The 24,228-nt window shown below is 44.9% G+C and overlaps 1 protein-coding gene across 1 annotated transcript in view; it reads right to left on the bottom strand.

The window, feature by feature from the left end:
- Positions 1–252: 252 nt before the first annotated feature.
- The window catches only part of GNA13 (G protein subunit alpha 13), a 43,787-nt gene continuing 19,811 nt past the window's right edge, over positions 253–24,228 (bottom strand). Inside the window, exons 3-4 of the mRNA XM_043585087.1 lie at positions 11,503–11,553; positions 253–5,783 (exon numbers count right to left, since the gene is read on the bottom strand). Coding sequence (XP_043441022.1) covers positions 5,211–5,783; positions 11,503–11,553 — 624 coding nt within the window. The 3' untranslated portion in view covers positions 253–5,210. The remainder of the gene's footprint in view (positions 5,784–11,502; positions 11,554–24,228) is intronic.

Here is a 24,228-nt window from a genome sequence, read left to right as displayed (position 1 = left end):
GGTCCCCATCTCACCATTCCCATGTGCAAACATGCTAAGTGTCTGGGAACTTCCTTGATGAAGCCCACATCTCCATCTTTAAAGGTCGGGAAAAATGGACAGATTACGAAGGAAGGCAAAATATGGTTGGAGATCTGCCGAGAGAAACTTTACGGGCTTTTGGTGACTATGCTCTGGCTTTCAAATTTTACGTGTCTGTTTTACACTTTACGTTTAGCAAACTGTTGGTTTAAATAACATCGTAGTATTGAATAGTTTATAAATGTTTATTAAGTGTCAGTAATTTTTACAAAGCGAATATTAATAGCACGAGGCAAAGTTCTTGCAAAGTATGTACAAAAGTAAAAAGCCTTAATGACTAGCAACTCATTTTATAAAATCAAACCATCCTTTCCACTTTCAGACCTCCTTTAGAAATAATTTATTGCCAATCCCTGAACTAAAGCACCGACAGAAAAAAATTTACAACAACAGTATCAGATAATGTGCTTATTAGTTCCTGGAAAGTTATAAAAAGATATAATATGTATAAAAAATCCTAAGCCACAAATACTTTTATACAAAGCTAATACAAATCATGTTTTGTTGGGTACAGGATCTGTGAGGTTGTTACAAAATATACTTTTTGATAAGGCTTCTTGTGGTAAATGAGCTCTCATCACGGTGGAGTAGTACAGAAAAGCCATTTGAAACATTTTGCCCTTCTGCCTTCAAGTAAGAGGTGAAGCTGGTTGTGCTGTTACATATACGTCCCGAGAATTCACCCCTTCCTGCTCCCTCTGTGTTTCCCCCTTGGTACCATCGAATAGGCGTAACTGAGGACAAAGGTATCACTTATTATGGCAAGAGACATCATCAACAAGCTTTCTGAATGCAAACCCAAATCAGATACCAAGTAGCTAGCGTATTTCTGTCACGACACCCACAGACTGAAAGGTGCTGCATGGTGGGTCCTTGCATACTTCAATCCATCTGGAAATTTTTATCATTATCAACAGCAGATTTGGATAGATTCCAAACCTCCCACCAACCGAGAAGATACTGCCCCATCCTTAACTCTTTTTTGTTCCATCTGAGCTCTGGCGTGCAAGGTCAGATGGTTTAGACCTGGATGCCACAAGAATGCACACGTTGACTTCAACGCTGACTATACATTCAAGTAAAGACACAAGAAGGATAGCGGTACAAACACTGCCCTTCACATGATGTCACTCATCACTTACCGGCCTAAGGCTAACATTGCCTTGATGGGACTTGAAAAAGCCATAAAGTCCAACCCGTTTCAAGTGTTCAGGCTTAGACTTACACTTCAGTCTCTAGCATAAATTCATTAAGCCCTAACCTCGTACCATGAAATAATGGGTATGTATGTATTATACCGTCTGCCGTATTTGGAATGTGGAGACTCATTACCGCCACCCCCCCCCCCCACACCCCCAGCTCTCATCCATTCCCCCCTTCCTCGAGTTTACTGGGCTGGAAGGCCAGCCTGTTTCCTATCAAGAAAGGAAAATCAGTCCCTGTACAGGCAGCAGCACAACGGGAAAATGACAGGAAAGCGACACAAGGTGACCCCTGGACTAAGTCAAACTTTGAACTGAAAAAGACACAGGCAAAACTTCTGCTCTTGATTCCTTAAATAAAACTAAAAGCAGTAAAAAGGTTAACAGAGTGTCTTTCTCTAGATTTATTGGGGAGTTTGTTACAAATGTTTGACTAAGCTTTACAGACATGATTTCATGGATTTCAAACAAGAAATTCAGAGTTAACACTGATATTTAGCCTTCTTATTACATACACAGAAATGACACTGCTACAAATTGCAATGGAGAGAACCTTGTTTCAGATGGCTTGGTTTGGGGTTTTGTCTAAATGTATCATTACATAATGAAAGCACCAATTTGAGGCCTTCTCAAATAGTGACTGGAATCTCAGAACAGAACAGAACAGAACTTGGTAACTTTATTCTTCACATAAATAAGGCATAACCGGTTATGTGGACTAATGCTGAAAATACATCTTATCAAAAGCATAAATACAAGTATTTGGGGTTACGCCGGAGGTTAAGATTTACTCATTCTCTCTTACAGGGAAAAAAAAAGAGCCCACGACTTCTGCTGCGTCCAAACTGACACTTCGAATCATTTCTGGTATCCGCGTACTCCGAACTTCCTTCTGCTTTAAACCAGCCACCGTCACCGGGTGCAGGAGGACCGCCCCAGACAACCCCGCTTGAGAGATCGCCCAGAGGATCTTCACTATGTGAAATACCCACCAGGGCGACTTCCAAGAAAACGAAACAAAAACGGAGGATCTTGTTCATTCCACATCACCTTCTTTGGCCGTGGCTGCCGTCTCGCCACCCAAGTGCCTTTTCCAGACAGTAACGCTCAAGCGAACACTTCCGATTCATACGCTATTTGGCAGAAAGCAACAATTCGGGTTATCAAAAAATAATATTTAAGTGGCAGCGGCAAGCCTTAAATGATGTGGCTCTTCGGAAAACATGTGACAAAACCTTTTCCCTATAAAAATCAAGGCCCAGATGCGTGGTGTTCTTTGACTTATAAGGCAACTCTGCTCTACATTTCTTTGAGGCCAATGAGGACACTTGTGTGACAGTTTCAAGAATTAAAGGACATGACATTCAGATTCAAAGAACACAACATAATAGAGGATCAGGCACATCTTATTGTAAATCATAACCAGTAAGACTGAAAAGCCAACACACCAAACAACTGCTCTGAGAAATTGGCGCGGTGAAAGCTACGAGCACCCTTTCGTTTGGTCCTGAATTTCACCTCCTCCTTCGCACAGCGGTGTTTCCAAAGGACCCAGTTTTCACAATACAGGCAGGAGACTCCTTCTGATGGTTTCCAAAAGGGTGGACCAAAGCCTTCAGACTGAGCCTCGCACTTCCTCTGTCTCAACAAGCGTGCCATTCAATACAAGTGATCTGTGCCTCAGGATGCGGCCTAGGTTTCGCTTTAAAAGAACGTTGAGACATCGGAGGCGGCACATCAGGAAGGAGAGCTCGAGAACTCACAGGTACAGAAAATAATACCATTACGTACGAGGCGTTCTGACACTGCTTGGAGGCAGTCAAAAGGGGGCCGCCGGGGGACTCGTCAGGCAACGGGCCTGCTCCGCGTGCAGGTCGTCAATATTCAACAGAACTGAATAAACAAGACCCACTTGCCTCTTCTACAGGGAACGAACTCCAGCCTCCACTGGAGGCCAATGATTTTGGCTAGGCCAGGGGACCATCTGCAAAATTCACACACAGACTCTCCAGCAAGAAGTCCCAATGCTACTGTGCACACATTCGGATACTCACTAGCACTGAGGTTGAATCCTAATTCTGTGAACTGGGACACCACGCTCTTCTTGGCAAGAAGCACCGGCTGCAGAAGGACTCAAACGCGCGTGGACTGTATACCGTGACCACCCGCACGAGGACGCAGGGCTGCGTGTCTGTGGCTCGCGCATCACCGAGGCCACCGCAGGTGGAACGGTGCCGGAAGCACAGGAAAGGTCAGGAACGGTACGAGCAACCCCTGGTTCGCTCCCTGCAAAGCCCTATTCTCCCGCCAGACGGCAGACGGACCAAGAGCCGCGGCCTCGGAAAGGCCGCGTGAGCCGTCATGCTGACCCATCTCGCAAGGACCTTCTAGGCAATGGAATACCTGAGAACACAGCTCTACAGTAAAGTGGCAGATATCACAGTCTTAATCACAATTTTCAGGAAAAGGCGAAAAGCTGCTGGACTCTGCAAACGGCCACCGGCCGCGGGCACCTGTCTCTCTAGTCCCGGTCGCATGCCACACAACCGGCCGGGCGGTGTCCTCAGGACACCAGCCAGCCCGCTGAGCTCACGATGATCAGACCCGTCATCACGAGCCGCTTCGGGGGTGCGCCCGCGGGTCGGTGAGGGGCGAGGAGAGGTCACATGGGATCCTCTTTCGGTGTGAACTGAAGAAACTACTATTTATTCTTAGAAGCAGCCTTAAAACATTCCAAATGTACCTCAGAAAAGCTAGAAGTTCATCAGCAATAACGAGACAAGCATGTATGTGCTGCGTCTTTCAGAGAGCCACCGAGAATGAACAGGAATCTCAGATCATGCCTTCTTGAGTAGCTTGACAGGAAAACTCTGCCCTTGGCAAGCTGCCAAATAAACAAAACCTCCCATGAGCGCCAGGCTGGAGCTGATGGGAACAGGCAGGAGAGCAAAAGAAAAGATGTCTGTGATGGCCACAACAGCTCTTCTCTACAGCGAGGACCTGAATCCCAGGACAGGACGTCAAAGTCCGAGAAGTAAAAGCACAGAACGTCCTGGAGAGGCTCTGTTTATCTAGAAAGCTCCCTTATCAAGCTACTTGCCATTTTCAGTCGCTGCTTGGCCAGAACGTTTCACATATGGCACATTTATTACATGAGATTTAAACATGAAAAGGGCAAATTATATTTCACTCGTTGCTTTGGATCAAAACACTATGTAAGGCATTTGCTTGCTCCCCGCCCCCTGCCCCGTACCATTCGTGAACTTTCGTTAGCATCAGACCAGGAATCCTTATGTAAACTTTAAAACACTAAGTAAGAACATTACCTTGAGAAACCACAGAAATTTTAAAATGAAACAACTGTTGGGTATATAAGCAATTAAAAACACACGAAGGCTAAATCTGTGTGCATCTACAGAATGCCAGTCCTCAGATCAAACTTTTTTCCAACAGGTCACCTTTCAAACAGGTCACCATGAGGCTCGGCACAGGTGTCGCTGCCGTGGGCAGGGCAGATAAAAAGGGGTCTTGCTTGTTTGAGAACCGGATATTCTTAACCTCATCCCGAGAAACAGTCAAGGGCACCTTCTCTACTTGGCACTACAGGAGAGCTCAGCTGGAAGAGGGGAAGAAGCTAAAGGCTGAACTGTACCTAGGAAGACGCTCGGCAGGGAACTACACCCCCCTCAAGTGGAAGCCACAGTGAAACAGATCAAAGGCTGAACTCTGACAGGGATCGGCGTGTGCTATTCGGCAGCTTTGCGCCACAAACCAAGGTCCGCAGGGAGGACGACTAAGGTTTCCCAGAAGTTAAACTCAGAATCAAGACTCTTCTAATTCCTGCTGTAAACTGCTAGGTTAAGAAACAAAACACACAGAAAACAATCAAAGGGACACAAGGTATGAAACCAGCCAGTCTTCTGCACGTCACTGCAGCATGAGCTGCTTGAGGTTGTCATGAAGAATAGTATCCTTGACGTCGCGGAAAACCAGGCGGATGTTCTCCGTGTTGATCGCGGTGGTGAAGTGGTGGTACAGGGGCTTCTGCTGCTGGTCCCGCCGCTTGTTCCGGAAACATTCCACCAGGAATTTTTGGACGTCTCTTAAGCAGTGGGGATCCCCTTCAAATTCTAAGAAATAGTCTTTGATGCTCACAATTCGCACCTTCTCCTCAAGCAAATCTGTCTTGTTTAAGAAAAGGATTATGGAGACGTTGCTGAAAACCCGGTTGTTGACGATCGTTTCGAAAATGTTCAGAGACTCTGTCAGGCGATTGGTCAGTCGATCTTCCATAAGCACCTGGTCGAATTCACTTGAGGACACAAGGAAAAGTATCGACGTCACGCTGTCAAAGCACTCAAACCACCGCTTTCTTTCCGACCTCTGACCACCTACATCAACCATTTTGAAAGGAACATTTTTAATTTCAAAGTCGTACTCGTGAATGCCTTTGGTGGGTCTTCTGGCCAGCAGAATATCTTGCTGTGATGGGATGTAATCCTGGAAAAGAAGACAACGCTTTAGACTCGGGAACCCAGAAGGAATGAGAGTTTCTAACGTACTGCTGCCTGGTCGAGGGAGTGGATATGCAGACAAACTTGCCTTCTGGAGGACTTCTGGCTGCCTTCCTCCAAGCATCGGCAAGACTAGTCTCATCACAAAGCGCCAAGGTAGAGTAAACTGTTAGCGAACGGAGACTGGTCCACAATACGCTGCAAACGAGCAGCGCGGACTGTTTTGCTCAGCCCCGCTATTCCGGCAGACTTAGGTCCTCCCGACCGGCGGCCTTCACCCCCTGCCCGCCGCTGTGCCTCTGCCTTTAGTACCAGCCCTCACCACCCCCCCACCCCCGACTTTCCTGCGCACGCGCCCACCTGCCCACCTGCCCCTCCGCGGAAAGCAGTGAGGGCTGAAACGCCAATTCGTGCGGGTCACTTCCCAGTGCGGGGTTCTGCCCACCTCGCTCTAGCTCATTCCAGATGCTCCCTTACTAAGGGACTAAGAACGTGACTAAGAATGCTGACACGGGTCACTCCGCGTTAGGACTTCGGCCACACCATGTGCGTGGACAGAACTTGCCTAGCACAGCTAATACACTGAATTCGCCCTGGGTCACCTCCCGGGTTTGCTTCCAGGGTCCCGCCACGCAGCTGGGTCCCAGTGACGGCACCCCTGCCTGTCATACGAAGGAGACCACACCCGGCCCACCTGCCTTAAAGGGACGGCTTGCGCAAAGACCCAAGGGGCCCCGACCTGGGAACGGGACCAGGCAGCCCGCGACCCCTACAGGAAGCTGCTTGTCTCACGAGTCCCCGACTACCCCTGAGGACGTCCTTCCTGATGCACTAGAACTGGTTCTTTCTTCTCAAACTAGCGTTTTTCCAGAACTCTGACGTAGCTCTTCGGCGATACTGAACAGGAGAGCTCTTGAATGTTCGTTGTCAGGGTCAAACTGTTTTGTTTTGTTTTGTTTTTTTTAAGTTGAGGCAGGATTTTATTATTTTATTTTATTTTATTTTATTTTATTTTATTTTACTTTATTTTATTTTTTTAAGTTGAGGCAAGATTTTAAAACAGTGCTAATTGTCACGATGCTGTATTTTATGCTTTTCCAAATAGCATAATATAATTTTGAAATGTCGTCATAATGTGAATAGTTATCTTCTCAAAACGGTACAATGGAGTTAAGAATAAAAAAAAAACAAAAAAGCAGGCGGTTCTCGGTTATCCGTAATCCACACCGTTTAGGACATGACTCTGGGGCCTTCATAAACAATGTCGGCGTTTCCAGGTTTCCTTTTAGCTTCTGTTCACATGCTCACTACTTTCCTTATAACCAGCACATCCACACAATTTTCAGCCTGCCCCTACTTTTTGGCTTAACATTTGATCATGAACGGTTACATGTGCTGATACAGTTGTATTTCATTTTAAAGCAGTATAAATATACCAACTGGATTAATGGTCTGTAATTTACATAAACATTCTCCTACTAGGGCTCGTTAAGGTTGTTTCTCCAATTTTTTGCTTTAACACAAATTTTGCAATTAAAACTCTCACACATGTACTTTTTTTCTTCCTTTCTGCACTATTTCCTGAGATAAAATCACCAGGAATAAGCTTATGAGGTCAAAGATTATGAACATTTTGGTGACCCTGGACACTCAAAGCCTAACTGCTTTCCAGAAACAGGGTACAAATTTACCGCGTGTGCCCGTGCCAGCTGCCTCAGAAACACGCCAGCCCTGGGGTGCTGGGGTGGCTCAGTCATTAAATAACCAACTCGATTTTGGCTCGGGTCGTGGTCTCACGGTTTGTGAGTTCGAGCCCTGCACTGGGCTCTGCACTAACATTGCAGAGCCTGCTTGGGCTTCTGTCTCCCTCTCTCCCTCCCCTGCGTGCTCTCTCTCTTGAAATAAATTTAAAAAATAAATAAACTTAAAAGAAAGAAAGAAAGAAAGAAAGAAAGAAAGAAAGAAAGAAAGAAAGAAAGAAAGAAAGAAAGACAGACACCAGTCCTAAGGCGTTTTGTTTTTTTAAACTTCTAAGTCTATAGAAATGAAAAGTTCTTTACTACTGCCTCACTTGGAAGCTGAGAATCTAGTCAGGAAGCTAAAAGCTAATTCCTATGACGCCTCCAGACCAGGACAATGCGATCAAGTGCTAAGTGGCCTGGCAGAGTAACAGCGATTACAACTGTGAGTTCCAGAGCCCGCGCTTCACACACGAGCTGTGCGGCCCTGGGCAGGTCACCGAATCCTGCTGTGTCTCCACATCCTCACTGGTGAGATACGGGTCATATGGTTCACAGGGGGCCTCGAGGACTAAGTGAGTTGACCATGTGGGGCACCCGGTCCAGCTGTTCTGCTGCGCCTCTCACCAGCATTGCTGGGCAGAGAGGGAATCCAGAAGGCTGGGACCACCAGGCAAGCTCCCATCAGGTGGCCCCCGTCTCATGTCTAAAAGCTCACTGCTCACTGCGCTTGGTCATCTACTCGCGCGCGCACGCGCGCGCGCACACACACACACACACACACACACACTCAATCAGAAAACTCATTCTCTCCCCAGCCGACTCCTCTGCACCACCAGCACGCTTTCCTCCCTGCTTCCTGCCGCCCCCCCCCCGCCCACGACCTCAGAGTTCTTCTAGCCCCCCTGTCACCGTGGACTCTGCTCTAGCATCACCGATTCTATTTCCAATCCTGTTTCTCCTTATTTCCGCCATCCCCCATTTTTTCACCTCCTCCGGTGTGGACTGCTATCTCTCCACTGAATCTCTCTCCCTGCCCTGAATGCCTCGCACCTCTTGGATCCATCCCTACACCGCTCAGACCAGCGCCCCGGCACCGTGACTTCAGAACTTACGGTGAGGTTCTTCACTGCATCCGGTCCACACTTGGCTGACTGGCTTTCACGACCCTCTTTACTCCTGGCTTTTCTGGAACCAGCAGGCTCTGTTCTACATTGTCCAGGCTTACCACAGAGCTGAGATCAAGATCTGCCCAAAGCTGCACACCCTGAGACCGTTCCACGACCATCCACCTGCACAAGTGCAACTGTAAGAACGATGCATCCAAACCCCAGCTGATGCCTTCTAGGAATCTGTTTTTATAAGTCCGAGCCAAGACTGTCACGTGTCCTTTGCCAGACGGATGTGCCTCCTAAAATTAAACACACCCAGCTGTCTCCCATCTTGGGGGGCCGCAACTCCTCTTCTAAGTCCGCCTCCCCCTTCAGACAGTTCAGATTCATATACTCTTACGGCCCAGCTCCAGCCTCTCCGGTCAAAACACCTCTCTCTGTTCTAGGAACTAATACGACCTTCATGATCAGTACCGTTTAACTGTCCTCTGCGTGGTTTCATGTATGTTGTAATTCTGTCTCTGACTAGAACGAGTTTCCTACAATCAGGGATCAAAGAGCAAAACAGCCAACACCGAGCACTTCCTACATGGAAGGCACTGTTCCCAATACCTTACCGAGCACTACGGACTGAACTATGTCCCCCCAGAGTTCACACGCTAGAGCCCTAACACCAAAGTGGTTGTACTCTGGGACGGCGCTTGTAGGACACGAGCAGGGATAAATGAAGTCCTAGGGAAGGGTCTCGATCACACAGTCTTGGCGGTCTTAGAAGAAGAGTTAAGAGATCCCTGTCTCTCCGTGTGTATGTGCTGAGTAAAAGCCATGTGAAGAAGCCACAGAGAGAAGGCCACAGTCTGCAAGCCAGGAAAAGTCCTCACCGGAGAATGACCACGCTGGCCCCTTGATCTGAGACTACCAGCCTCCAGGACCGTGAGAAGTAAATGTCTGCTGTTAAGCCACCCGGTCTATGGTATTCTGTCTCAGCACAATGAGCAGACTAAGACACAGGGTTTATTTCACGTAACCATCCCATAACCCCGTGAGGTCAGGTCTCGTACGATGCCCATGACATCAAGAAATTCGGGTTTAGAGATGCCTCTGCTCACAGAAAGACAGGCTGTGGGGAGCTGGGATGGGGACCCAGGTGGTCTGGCTGCAGAGCCACGTCCTGGACTCTGCGCCGTTCCACCTCCCAGAGGGTCGAGGGGCGCACGGCTGGGCTTCGGCACCCCTGGTACTTCAGAGACGAAGAAGCAAATGCAACCTCGTGACGAGTCTGACACGCCAGGATCAATGGCCAGCCCGCAGCACAGCCAACTTTGTTCTCCCTCCTTCACACCGACCTACTTACTGATCGCAGCAGCGCCTTTTCCGGTTTACTCCAGATGTGGCCTCGGAACTGTTCTCAACCTAAGACTCTGAGCAGCCAGTACAAAGGGGCCTACGGCCATGCATTCAGAAGTTATTTGTTGAGTGCCTGCTGTATGCCAGGCATTGTCACTAGGCATCAGGAACTCAGCGCTTCACCATCAAGAGATGAGATCCTTGCCCTTATGGCAAGAGGTACAGGTAGAAGACAAGCAAACACGGAAATAACCAACTGTAGAGAGAGCAAAGATCTTTGAAAAAAGCAAGGGCTGAAACTGAATACAAGACGAGGGACCTACTTTGAATGCTGTGCTCAAGGACAGCTGATCTGAAAAGGCAGACTGAGAAGAGCAGGTCAAATCGGCACCGTGTGGTTTGGAAAGCATGCGGTAACTCTTAAAAATTAGTTTCCCTGCTAAGGCTCTCTCCATTTGGCCTACGTGTAACCTTTTTAAGGCTTACATTCTAACCAGATGGAAAAGAGACCACGAGATCAAGTCTTACTACACAGACTCATACAGAGATTCCCGACTTCTGGAACACATGTGTCCAGGAGACAGGCAAGAGAAAAACAAACGGACTTCAGGGCAGACAAGTACGATTTGGCAAAATCCAAAATAAGAGGATGTAAAATTTATCTTGCAAAAAGAAGGTACATTTTCACATGTCCTAGATACATTAGTACGCCACCTTCCTACTTGCAGCGGGTTTTTCACTGCGTGTTTTCTTTCAGTTTTACTTTGAAAGGTAACCTCAAAGAACCCATGAGACTGTACTACAACGTATTAGAGAAGTTTGCTTTAAAGAGGAGGCCAAGAACGCTGCCGTAAATCCAGCAGGTGCCAATGACTGTGGGGCCATGGCCTTCAGACATTTTCTGAGCGGCAGCAACCTGTCTTCCAGGGAGGTCTCTGGCGTGAGACCGGCACAGAGAACAGAGCAGATGCCCTGCCCGCAGCAGGCCCGGGAGCCCCAGCCAGCCACGGTGCCAGCTGAGAGGAAAATCAGAAACTCTCCTCCCCAGGGTGACTCCTTCTCCTACTCGGTGGTCTCTTCAGCCGGCCTTCAGAATCCAGCCCTCCCACACTGTAACTCAACGCAAAGCGCTTCCTAGCTGAAAAATACCGTTTGCTGAAAGGTTTTGAAATCAAACAACCCACCGTGTCCCGTTTCTGCTTACACACACACACACACACACACACACACACACACACACAGACAATGAAGTAGAATAGATAATGTGCAATCTCATTTTCAAACATAAACTTTCTCTAAACAGTTTTATGTTCACGAACCAGAGGACAGGCCATTCTTCAGGGAAATGGCAGCAATCTGGATGACAGAGGGAGACAAAATGAAGCTGGAACAGTCCAAAAGCTGCCGCCAGGATGAAGGAAGAAGCAAACAGCTCGATACATAATTTTTCTAAACTTCCTAATAACCTATTGCTTTCAAACAGCAATAAACATAAACAAAAACTTACTGCTTCTCCAAGTTTATCCAAGTTATCCAGGAAATATTTTACGGATTCACCCTAAAACAAGAAAAAAATAAATAGTTATTAGGGCTTAGAAATGGAAGATTTTGTTACAACAGTTTATATTAAACTGTCTGGCTGCACACTTAATCCAAACATACTTTGTTTAGTCACAAAATTCAGAGTGAACAACTAACCCCACCGAAACCATACACAACGTCTACTTCTGGCCGAGTGTGGTAGCCTGGTTAGCTTCACAAATGCCTTCCCTGAGCGGCACCCAGTGACCTTCAGTGTGGACGGCACTGCATGGGTGCTTACTGATAGAACTATCTGCGTATCCAAAGGGAAGATGCAATTAAAAGGTGAAAACGGCTTTTGAGATAAACGTACTACTACAGTTTAAGTGTCTGCATTTCTTCCCCCTTAAGTTTATACCAACGGTGGTTATCTTTAGTGTCACGAGCAAACCAGAGATGAGGTGAGAACACCGTAAAATCTTTTGGTGACAGGCACTTGCTTGGACAGACATGCCTTGCTCTAGAAGGTTCTGAAAACTGCTGCAGGCTTCATGTCTCCATCAGGTCTCTTCCTGAGTGTTCACTCAGCCTACTCTCTCCGAGCCCAGATTTCTACTAGAGCTCCAGTCAATTTCCAACACCTAAACTGTATGAGTATACATTCTTAAGAGGAAATACCTGAACAGAGGACAGACAGCTAAGAAGAGGGGAGCCATTTGGGACAAGAAGGGCTCTTTCTCCCAGGATGCTCTCCCTGGGCACAGCACCCACCCTGCCCGTGACTGCTTCCACAAGTTCCGGAAGGCAGTGCTTCTGTGATGTTTAGGGGTAATCACCTGAAGATCCTAGCTGACTAGAAGTTCTGATTTGGAAAGGGGAAGGGGGAGAGGTGGGGGGGGGGCGGGATGGGCAACCAACCAATAGTTTCTACAATTCAGGTGATTTCTGGGACATCGAGTTACAGGCCTGAAAGCAACAATTTTCCTTTTTTTTTTTTTGGTTTCAGAATCCCTTTACATATCTTAAGACTCTTGAGGATATTCTTCATGTGGGTAACAGCTATTAATATTTATATTAGGAAGTAAAATTAAGAAATTTTTAAAATATTTAAAAATTCCTTTAGGGGCTCCTGGGTGCCTAGTCGGTTGGGTGTCTGACTCTTGATCTCGTGGTTCATGGGATCGAGCTTCATGTCAGGTTCTGAGATGGTGGAGGGGAGCCTGCTTGGGATTCATTCTCTCTCTCTCTCTCTCTCTCTCTCTCTCTCTCTCTGCCCTTCTCTCGCTTGCATGCTCTTTTTCTCAAAATAAGTAAACTTAAAAAAAACAAATGAATAGAAATTCCTTAAAGAATACTGATGATAAACCCATTCATTGTATGCTAACGTATTTTAGTATGGCTCATAAAAGACAGTGAGACATTCATTTGCTTCTGCATTTGCACCTGCTACTATAGGTTGTTCCGGCTGAGTATATACATAAAGCCTGGCCTTTCACAAAAATGTAGCTGGAAAAGGGAGTATTTTAATCAAATATTTTCAGATAATTATAGATATTTTTGCTACTATACCAAAACTTGACAAGTGGTAGTTTTTAAAAACGTTAGTTCACTGTGCTACACGAAAATTCATTGGCTTCCACCGTATTTAGAGTGGATCTGTGACCCACCCGCCATTTTGTGATGCCAGGCACTGGTCACAGGGAAGATGGCGGGCAGCTAAGTAACAGATCTTCCAAAGTTGGCATGCTTCCTTACACAATGTTAAGAAAATCACAGTCATTAGGACCTCCTTCATCTCATCAGAAGCCTCACGTACTGGGAAGCTGACAAGCTCACGGTGGTGGGCCAAAACAAGTTTTCCTCAATTTTGATTTTCACTTCAAAGCTCAAGTTTTATCAATGGCAGCAAATACTCCCCCTTCTTTCCTTGAGGGGACAGGCTAACTTCATGTATTTTCTAAAACATGTATTTTCTTTCTGTCCAGTGCCCAAGTCTGAGCAAGTTGATGGTTTTCTCGAGTCAAATGGCATTCCGTGAAAAATACGGTTAGTTCAGCGCCCGGTCCAACGAGCTGCAGAAGTGCTTTTCACCTACTTCCGTGCCTCCACTCGCCTCCCGCTCTGTCGTACAGAGGTGTGCGCTCTTAGGCGGGGATTTTTTTTTTTTTTTTTGGGAGACGGAGAGTGTGAGCAGGGGAGTGGCAGAGAGAGGGAGAGAGAGACTCCCAAGCAGGCTCTGCACCGTCAGCATGGAGCCTGATACCGGGATCGAACTCACAAAACCGTGAGATCACGACCTGAGCCGGAATCAAGAGTCGGATGCTCAACTGACTGAGCCACCCGGGCACCCCTCAAAGGCTGAGATGGAAAACAATTTTTCACGCTCCATTAAGGCTCATCTTAAATCAAACTGGTGTGTGTGTGTGTGTGTGTGTGTGTGTGTGTGTGAGAGAGAGAGAGAGAGAGAGAGAGGGAGGGAGGGAGAGAGAGAGAAATGGCAGCTGCGTGGTGGTAAGAATACCACTTTTGTTTGGAGCCAACGTGTGGATCGGTGCTAAGGTGCTGGCTCTTCACAGCCACTGCTGCTCTTCCTCGGCCGCGGGTGCAAGTGGGAACGCAGGGGGAAGGGAGGCGACGTCCTGGGGTCGTCGTAAAGAGTGCCGACTCGAGGACGCCCCCGGAGGTCTGTGGACCCCCCCCCCGGACAATCGCCGCCTCCGTGTGCGCCACGAGCAAGTACATGGGTGTGTGCTTGTGGGAGGGGTGGTGGTGTGGGGGAGTGTCTGGCTGATCTCCTCGTGATTTTAAGCAGTGACAGACGATTTTGCTTTTTTCTGCACCTTGTACGGCACTGACAGCACCTAAAGATGACTTTTAGGGGCGCCTGGGTGGCTCAGTCGGGCTCCGTGCCGTCAGCGCAGAGCCTGGGGCCTGCTTTGGATTCTGTGTCTCCCTCTCTCTCTGTCCCCCCCACCCCCCTCTCTCTCACCAAAATAAACATCAAAAAAAAAAAAGATTTTTAGGAGACAGGAAAAAAATCTTCAAGGAATTCATTTCAGATCAATGAAGAGATTATCCGGGCAAACCTGTATGGATATTTTGCATTATATCACAAATTTCAATGTAATATATAAGCCAAAGGGAATCTGGGCTTAATCTATAAATAACATCAATATCCACACATAGGACTCTTCGTACAACCCAAAAGTATTTATTTTTTTATTATTTTTATTTTTTAATGTTTATTTTTGAGAGAGAGAGAGGGGGGGGAGAGAGAGGGGGGCAGGGGAGGGGCAGGGAGAGAGGGAGACAGGATCTGAAGTGGGCTCCGCACTGACAGCACAGAGCCCGATGTGGGGCTCAAACTCACGAATGGTGAGATCACGAGCTGAGCTGAAATCAGACGCTTGACTGACTGAGCCACCCAGAGGACCCACCAAAAGTATTTTAAAAGTCAAATTCAAACAGATAATAACAATTCCGTTATACTGAAGTAGAGCCTCTTGGACAAATACGATAAAAGATAAGTCACTCTGTTTATATATGACTCAGACTAACAAAACTGTTACCCTTTCAGTAATGTGTATATTGAATACTTATGTAATGTCAAACACCTTAAATGAAATTTAGCGGATTTCTAAAAAAGGTGTTTTCTGGACTGTTGGTATTGTATATCGCGTTTATTGGCTTTTTCCTTGATTTTGGATTTAATATAAATTCACTGTGGAAACTGATAACTAGAAAAAGGTACAAAGAAGGAAAGAGGCAAGAGCCATCACTTCCACCACTCAGGGGCGACCACCGTCAACATCGAAGATATTTTCTTCCAATTATAGCTGAAACGATACAAACAAGTTTGCATCCTGATTTTTCCACTTAAATAACTGGGAAGTAAATTTAATGGTCAAAATAATTCCTAGTATTTGTTATACAAAAAGCTAAATAAGGGGCGCCTGGGTGGCGCAGTCGGTTAAGCGTCCGACTTCAGCTCAGGTCACGATCTCGCGGTCCGTGAGTTCGAGCCCCGTGTCAGGCTCTGGGCTGATGGCTCAGAGCCTGGAGCCTGTTTCCAATTCTGTGTCTCCCTCTCTCTCTGCCCCTCCCCCGTTCATGCTCTGTCTCTCTCTGTCCCAAAAATAAATAAATGTTGAAAAAAAAAATTAAACAACAACAACAACAAAAAGCTAAATAAAACCACTGATCTAATGTTGTGTATTTCAATTCTTTTTTTTTAATAAGCACTTTTAATATTTTGAAAGTAAATGATATTGTGATAAACAGCTGTATGTGCTCCTGAATCATGTCCTGAGTGATCTCAGAAGAATTCCCAAGGCAGAGAGGTTAGGCATTTTTAAGATACTCACTACTCACTGCCACAAAGGTCCTACTGATCTGCTCCTAGCCAACAGTGCGAAACTGTGATGGAGATGAACTGAGCAGGGGTCACAGGAGATTGACTCGCAGATGTGTCTGTAATAAATTAAGGCGCAAACTCGGAGAAGCCCCACATAGTGACAACTGACGCTTCTCACTTCGGAAATCCCAGAGCAAGGGGGCTGTGTGTGCCCAAGAAAATGATAGGTTCCGTATCCAAATCCACAACAAAAGGTCAAGTACACAAAAACCTTATCTCAATTAGTACTCTGTTTATCTTAACTGAGGGTCAAATAAAAGAAAGTTAAAGTCACCTTAAGACAAACACATCATCTAAAGCAGCCAAGCTCCCCCCATTCCCTTAAAAAGAAAAAAAAAAAGCTTATAACCAACCCATTGTTTCTGGGGGTCTAGGGAAGTTGGTATGCTCTTTCTAGTGACCTTGTGAATTCAAACTTTTTAGAAAGTTATGAGTAGTATGGGTGAAACTGGTGAAACTTTCAACGAGCTTTTGCCCTTTTTTTTTAAGTTTATTTATTTATTTTGAGAGACAGAATTGTGTTTGTGAATGGGGGCAGGGGGAGGGAGGGAGGGAGGGAGGGAGGGAGAGAGAGAGAAAGAGAGAGAGAGAGAAGATCCCAAGTAGGCTCCACAGTCAGCACAGAGCCCCACATGACTTGATCTCACAACTGTGAATGCATGAAATCAAGAGTTGTACACTTTACCGACTGAGCCACCCAGGTGCCCCTGAACTTTCAACCATTCTAAGGAATTTATTAAACATAAATAAAATGTTACAAACAAAAAGATATTTTACTGATCACTACTTATGACGGCAAGATTTGGAAGTCCATTTTTCCACTTAGCATTAAGGTAATGATTTAATACATTTTGGTATACTAATATAATAACATTATATATCATCCGATAATTATTTTGATATAATTGCCACATATGAAATATTTACACCATTAAACCCTAAAGTAGTAGACCACAAAGTGAAGATTACAAAGAAATTACAACCCCTTATCTACAACTTCTTTTGGTAAGCTCGGCCCCCAACACTCAACTGGGAGCAAAATGACCTAGGTTCTTTAGTCTTTATTTCTCCTACTTGGTGAAACTATTCAGATGTTTCGCTGAAAAAAAACAAAAACAAAAAGACCCCTGTGGGTTATTACGTAATAAACAGTACATACACGGTATTATCTTTCTGAAATCCAAACGTTCTTAATTCTGTTAACAAATCTGGATCCAACGATTTATAAGAATGGGTCTGTATTACGTATGCTTTAACTATTCTATTTAAATATGGAAAAGGTAACTTTGTACCTCAATGAGTACCTATATTCTCTTTTCAAATAAAGAAAAAAAAGAAAATCATTCCTATTTGTTCTTCTCTTGGTATTACAAATAGAAAAATAAAAAGTTAAGGTCTTTACCCTGTCATGTCCTGATTTAACTGCATTCCCTAGACCTTAGATCTCTTAGGTTCAAATTACCACAGGTCTCTGTTTATTGGGGATTCATAATCTCACCCAAATCAAATGATAATAGAAAAATATGCATGTGTTCTTATTAAATTTCAACTTCCACTGAAGGAAGTTTCATCAGTGTAATTTACACAGTCCCTTGTGCACTTGAGATTGTAGAAAACATTTATAATTTACTTCCACACATGTGAATGTGTGGATTATCTCTAACAATTATTTACAGTCCCAAATAAGGTGCCCATCTGCCAAACGACCACACTTGGACCAAGCTTTGCCTTCTCCACTATCACTCAGCCAGTATCTATTCAAGGTGTAAATACTTTAAAACATTATTCCTCTGAAAAAATACAGTATGGTTAAAATAACTCCCTGAACATAAAAAGCTATGTTAATTTTAGACCACAGATGAAACTACTGATCCTTCCATTAGTTGGAAAACCCTGAGTGGGAGGCACGGGAACGTTTCCAGAATCTTTTCCTGTGCACGACTGCAGACTAAAGCCTCCTTCCGTGGAGAGGTCAGCCCCCCCCCCCCCCCCCCCCCAGTTAAGCGACTGTGAAACAATTTTAAACCCACGCACACACAGATGCCCACACGCGTGCGCCTAGCCTAGGTGTGTGCAAACACACGTGCTAATGAAAGGATGAATACTTTTCTGAAGTGGGTCATTTAGGGGAAATTTCTTACAGTCGTTTTATAGAGAGAGGGCTTTACTGAAAAAAAGAGAGAGAACCTGTCTTTGTACGATCTCAAAAAACAATTCCAAATTAAAGATATAAAATATGCCTCACTTGCGGTCTAATCACGAAGGACGTGGAAAATGAATACGGGACTCTCTGTTCTCAGGAGGCCGGAGCTTCTGAAGACGACCCTGCCCTGTTCGTGCTTTACAGCCCTCGTGCAAATGCACACCTAGTTCAGCACAGGCCCCTGGGGGCCTCCTCTCCCTCCTGCCCCGGAGTGTGTGGTGAAGGAGTATGAATTACCAGGGGGAAATTTCCCTCAAGTATTTTTTCCCAACGTAACAGTTTCAGAAGTGATCCCAAAGTCTTCTAATGATCTATTATTAACGTTAAGGAAAAGATGTGAATTCGAGTCCTTTTTCTAACACTGATCCGGCGAGTTTCTAAACTTCTCCAGGCCTCAGTTTAACCGTCAATAAAATGAGGAAGTTCCGTGGTCCGATGGATCATTACTGAAGTTCTGCTCTGGGCACCAATTTCAGTTTGTATAACCGATTTCAATTTAAGTTCTCCTTTCCCTGTATCTCGGTGTCTATGAATCCTAAATCCACTTGTGCTGTGACTCATTATTCAAGTTACGTTGCTTAGTCTCTTGGCTAAGACAGAAGTAACTAATTTCGGGTATCAGGCCAGAAATACCAGGGGTCTGACGCTCACTTTCTGTTGGTTATGACTTGAGACTGCACTGTAACTTTCCCCAGTCTGTCTGATGTTACCGAAGAGAATTTTTCGTAAAATTGTGAAGAAAAGCCATTTCATACTTACGACTTTTAAAATTTAAGACGTTTTCTGTCATCCCTTAGATCTTTTTTTCCTCGGTTCACAACACTGACAGCCTATTAGTGCTATGAACTATATTTTGTAAGTTGTGTCTGAACTAGGAAAAGCTTTAAAAAAAAAAAAAAGAAGGAAATAAACTAGGAATAGCCTCAACGTTATCCCTCATTCTCAAGAATCATGTTTCATTAAGATTCTTTGCTTGCAACAAAAGAAGTTAAAGGCCCTGAGTTTAAAGGTAATGGAGAAGCTGAGGACACAATTTAGAGTATAGTTTTTATTAAACAAATGTGCAGTCACAGGAAAGCTTGGCAGTTTATTTGCCCAGTTACTGAAAAAGTGACAAATTTATTCAACGCTCTCTTCTGCACAGCTAAAATGTATAAAGGACGGCATTTAGAATCTACAACTTTAAAAGGATGTGGAATTTAAGCTGGACTTAACTCAGATTTGTTTGTGAAAAGCAAGGCATGCATATTCTAGAAAGCAACTTGGCAATGTGTTAACAGGAGCTTTAGAAATGATCCTCACTGCAGAACTACGGAAAAGTCTACGCAAGTACAGCAGTGATACATTGCTGTTGGGGCACAAGGAAAGGCTGGCCGAGGACCATTGATTATTCCTCTTATGTAACCATATTCCAGAGCAGGGATTCTCCAACTATGACCCGCACGCAGGCCAAGTCTGGCCCACCGCCTGTTTTTGTGTGGCCCATTTCTAAATGGTTGCGGGGAAAAATCGTAAGAAGACTTCATGACATCTGAAAATGATATGAAATTCAAATTTCCGTGTCCATAGATAAAACCGTATCGGAACACGACTTTGCTCATTTGCTTACGCACTGGCTTGGGCTGCTTCCACGTGGCCACAGCCACAAGTGGTCGCGACACAGGCCTTGTGTGTAGCTCTCTTCATTTTGCACGACACGATGCACTGATGCAATTACAGCCTGAAAATGTCCCAAATGTCGCCGTGAGCGCCTCATGATTCTGTTGTTGTTACTAGTGTATATCCGTCAAAACAAAAAGCAAGAGAGGACTTTTAATGTCCCGCCTTTGAGGCACGATGGGATGTGGATCGTTTTGCTGAACAAAATTCAATGGAGCAGCACTGTGTTTACTATGCACAGACATGGTGGCTATGCTAAGAGAATACGATGTAGTCAACGTCACCAGACTAAACACTCTTCAAAATCATCCCACTCCGGGGCGCCCGGGCGGCTCAGTCGGATAAGCATCTGACTTCAGCTCAGGTCATGATCTCGCGGTCCATGGGTTCGGGCCCCGCGTCGGGCTCTATGCTGACTGCTCAGAGCCTGGAGCCTGTTTCAGATTCTGCGTCTCCCTCTCTCTGCCCCTCCCCTGCTAGCGCTCTCTCTCAAAATTAAACATTAAAAAACAAAAACAAAAACTATCCCAACTCACAGGAAAGCGACAATCAGAAAAACCACAAAATTTAAAAGGGAAAAGTTCATCACATCACAGCAAGATTTCCTCATAAGTAAAAGATGGAAGGAGACTGAAACTAATGAGTTTCCAAGAGGCTCAGACTTGCTGGCCATGCAAGGACCGCCACTTACTGCTCAGTGGTCTTTTACTCTAGGAATCAATGCCGGGTCTACAGGGACTAGAGAATTTGCCCGTATGAAGAGTCCGTGTGGGAGAACTACAGATGGGAAGACTTTCAGGGGAGCTGAGAAAACTCTCAATCAGCACAACCTCAATTATAATATGCCACGGGGTGTTACAACTGATGGTAGTCAAAATATGTGCGCAGCAGAAAAAAGACAAATTTAGAAAGACCGTCAAAATGACCGCACGTTGTATTATTAGGTGCTCTGTGGGAAGTATACGGATCTGTCTTGTGTTACTGAACCAGAAGTGTCAACAATAAATTTAATTGACTCCCACGGACTTAGCCGTCATCGGCTCCATGAATTTTTGTAAGAAACAGAAGCTGAATATGCTGATTTGTCCTATTACACAGTTCAAGAACTTAGCAGACGTGAATTTTTACTGAGATTGTTGGAACGAACGGATGAACAGGAACTACCTCCTGTCCCTATTGCAGACCATTGAACAGCTGTGGAAACTGGCTTTAGGGAAGACCTGATGACACACACACCGGAAGGAATTCAACCCCAAATTAAAAGGCCGAGCAGTTTCTGCAAAACTTACACGGTGGTAATTCGACAAGTGGCATTATTTTAATCAGAGGCAATGTCGAACTGCTTTGCAGGATTTCTCTGTCGGAAGGCGAAACAAGAGGTGAGGCCTCCATCCCCGCACTAGGTCTGCAGCAGATCAATTTTTCCGAAACTAAACGGCAGTGCCAGTGCTCACGTTGGCAGCGCACGTACAGATGACAGTTCCAGCAGCATCTTTCAGAGCCCGATGCGAGTAAAAGGGACGCTTTCCCATTTCCAAAATCCACTTCCCTGCGCACGGAGGAGCTGCTGCCTGACCCTCCACTGGAAGTGATAACCTGCGATGCCAGGGACGCCGTGCCAAGAGGCAGCGTCGAGAAGAATCTAACAATCCCAGAGATGTCTTCCAAGCAACGACTGCGCTCAGCTAAAGTCACAGGCTCGGGTGGCAGTACCCACCTGTGTGAACAGACTTTTCTTTTTAAGGATGAAATATATAAAATCTCGCTACACATCAGCCTTCATGAATATCTGCAGTTGATTTTCATGATAGAAAACACTAACACTTGAAACCCTTATGAAGCAAAATGTCCATCTCCAAAAGAATCCCATTCTTCTCATTAGTAAACCTATACTGCAAAACACTGTCCACAATTTTATTATTCTATTTTGAATTTCATTGATTAAAAAACTTGTAGAAATCTGTTTTCTCATTATATAAATACCTACATAATGGCCTTAATTTTGTCTGTTGGCATGCAAAGTTTAAAATATCATACTTCAGCTCAGGTCATGACCTTGTGGTCCATGAGTTCGAGCCCCGTGTCGGGCTCTGTGCTGACAGCTTAGGGCCTGGAGCCTGCTTCAGATTCTGTGTCTTCCTCTCTCTCTGCTCCTCCCCTGCTTGGGCTCTGTCTCTCTGTCTCTCAGAAATAAATAAATGTAAAAAAAAAAAAAAAATTTAATAAAATGAAACAAACATCACCCTCACACTACCTGGCCCTTTTTTTTCCAAAACAATTTTTAATGTTTACTTTTGAGTAAGAGAGAGAGGCAGAGACAGTGCGAGTGGGAGAAGGGCAGAGACAGAGGGAGACACAGAATCCCAAGCAGGCTCCAGGCCCTGAGCTGTCAGCACAGAGTCTGATGTGGGGCTCGAACTCACAAAACGTGAGATCAGGACCTGAGCCAAAGTCGGACGCTTAACCAACTGAGCCACCCAGGTGCCCCACACTACCTGGCCCTTTCCAGAAAGCTTTCGGACTCCAGTTCCAGACCCACGGCCTTATGCCTGGCAGTGCCTCAGCACTTCTAGCGTGCTTGCGAGAAGATTCCCAAGCCCACCACGATCTACCAAATCAAAAGCTTAACGAGCTCCAAGAAAAGGGACTCTGATGTAGCCATTCCAGCATCGGTTCAGATCTGGACATTCGTTTTACTCAAAATTGGCTTTTATGTTCATTTCAAGACTTTTGGTGTTGACTACACAAAATCAGTTGTGGGGTTTTTTTTAAGCCTTGCAAAAATGCCAAGAATATTAAGAAATGAGAGTAGAGACCTATTTAGCTTTATCTTATTGTTAAAGTAGGTTTCGAGTATCACTTATGTTCAACTAGGTCTTACACGTAGAACATCAGGCCTTCAACGGACAGCTCTGAATTGCAACATAAACAGTGGAATTACGCCTACGAGTAGAGCCTTCTCTTTCTTTCTCTTTATTGGTTTGCTCCTTTCCTACCATTCTAGCTGCCTTCCTGTCCACATCTCCAGAGCCTATTTTCAAATGCCTGCCATAGTCCACAGCCTTCAGAGCTAACGCCCCAAGATTTTTATGGTCAAAAACTGATGAACCTGGTAATCCAGTTAGAACACTGTTAAACTGCTATAAAAGCACAAATGAGAAAAATCAGGACTGCCACTTTCAGCATAGGATCCTAAAGAACTTGTTTAAAACCTGAATTAAACTTACAAAATGAATTTGCTTCGACAACAGACACCCAAACTTTGCATGGTAAGGTAAAGCAACGCAAGGTATTTAATAGGAAGCACTCTTACTTTTTTTTTTAAGTTTATTTATTTTTGAGAGAAGGAGGGGCCGGGGGCAGAGAGAGAGGGAGAGACAATCCCAAGCAGCCTCGGTTCTGTTAGCACAGAGTCTGACACGGGGCTCAAACTCACGAACTGTGAGATCCATGACCTGAGCCAAAATCAAGAGTCGGACGCTTAACTGGCTGAGCCACCCAGGTGTCCCTAGCACGCTACCTTTTTACCTGATAAACAGGTAAGAATTACCCTGCGGGATGAAAAGGTCAGATGAAATTCGATCAAGTGCAAAGTCTAAATAACGTATAAGATTTTACTTTGCTACTAAATAAACTGCATCGTTTAAACTTGTAAAGTGTCTAGAACTTAACTGCAGGACAATTCAGCATGCCTGTAAGTGGCAGAAAACACTGACCAAAAAAAGTCATTTAGAAAAAATAAGCGAATTAAAAAGTATCCCATTTGTATGTGTTGAAACCTTTTATTATGAGACCAGCATTACCTAAATTAGTTTTCGGTTTTAAAAATAAACATAACAGTACAAGAAATATTAGAGAAAATCTGTATTACCAAGGTAATTAAGCAGTGAGACACTGTCTTCTGAAATCTAAGTATACATGTGATTCTGAAAATGACAGCATACCTCAAAGTTAATTTCCAGTTTCTCTTTATATAGGGAACCAACCAGCAAAGTGCTGGTGCTATAAACAGCAAAACTTTTCCCGAAGAAGTACCAGTAAACTACAAAATAGATGTCTGTGTTCTGAAATGGCTAAGTCCAATGGCTTAAAGCTGTTTACATACTTTCCATGCATAGTAAGTCAGTCTCCATTGGCAAGTTTGGAATATTTCAAAGAGGAAAAAGGATCAAGAGATGAGAGAAAACTAGAAGCCGGTTTACTCCTCAAATTGATTACACCTGTAAGTCACACTGCCAAATTGCATCGCCTCGATCGCCACAATAAGGTTTCGGTATGCGTGTAACATGCCTTTCTTTATTTCTCATCAGTCTCTTAATTCCCCAAACTAAGCTAGATCAAAGTTTTCCGAGTGTTCATTAGGCAGGCTTCATTAAGCATACTTTTGGAGAAATCCATTCAAAAGGAAACATCCATTTGCTTTTACAAGTGACCTG

The sequence above is a fragment of the Prionailurus bengalensis genome, chromosome E1 (assembly GCF_016509475.1).
Source record: "Prionailurus bengalensis isolate Pbe53 chromosome E1, Fcat_Pben_1.1_paternal_pri, whole genome shotgun sequence".
NCBI classification, from domain to species: Eukaryota; Metazoa; Chordata; class Mammalia; order Carnivora; family Felidae; genus Prionailurus; species Prionailurus bengalensis.
The sequence above is the reverse complement of the archived record's forward strand: the minus strand, read 5'-3'. Positions and strand labels throughout refer to the sequence as shown.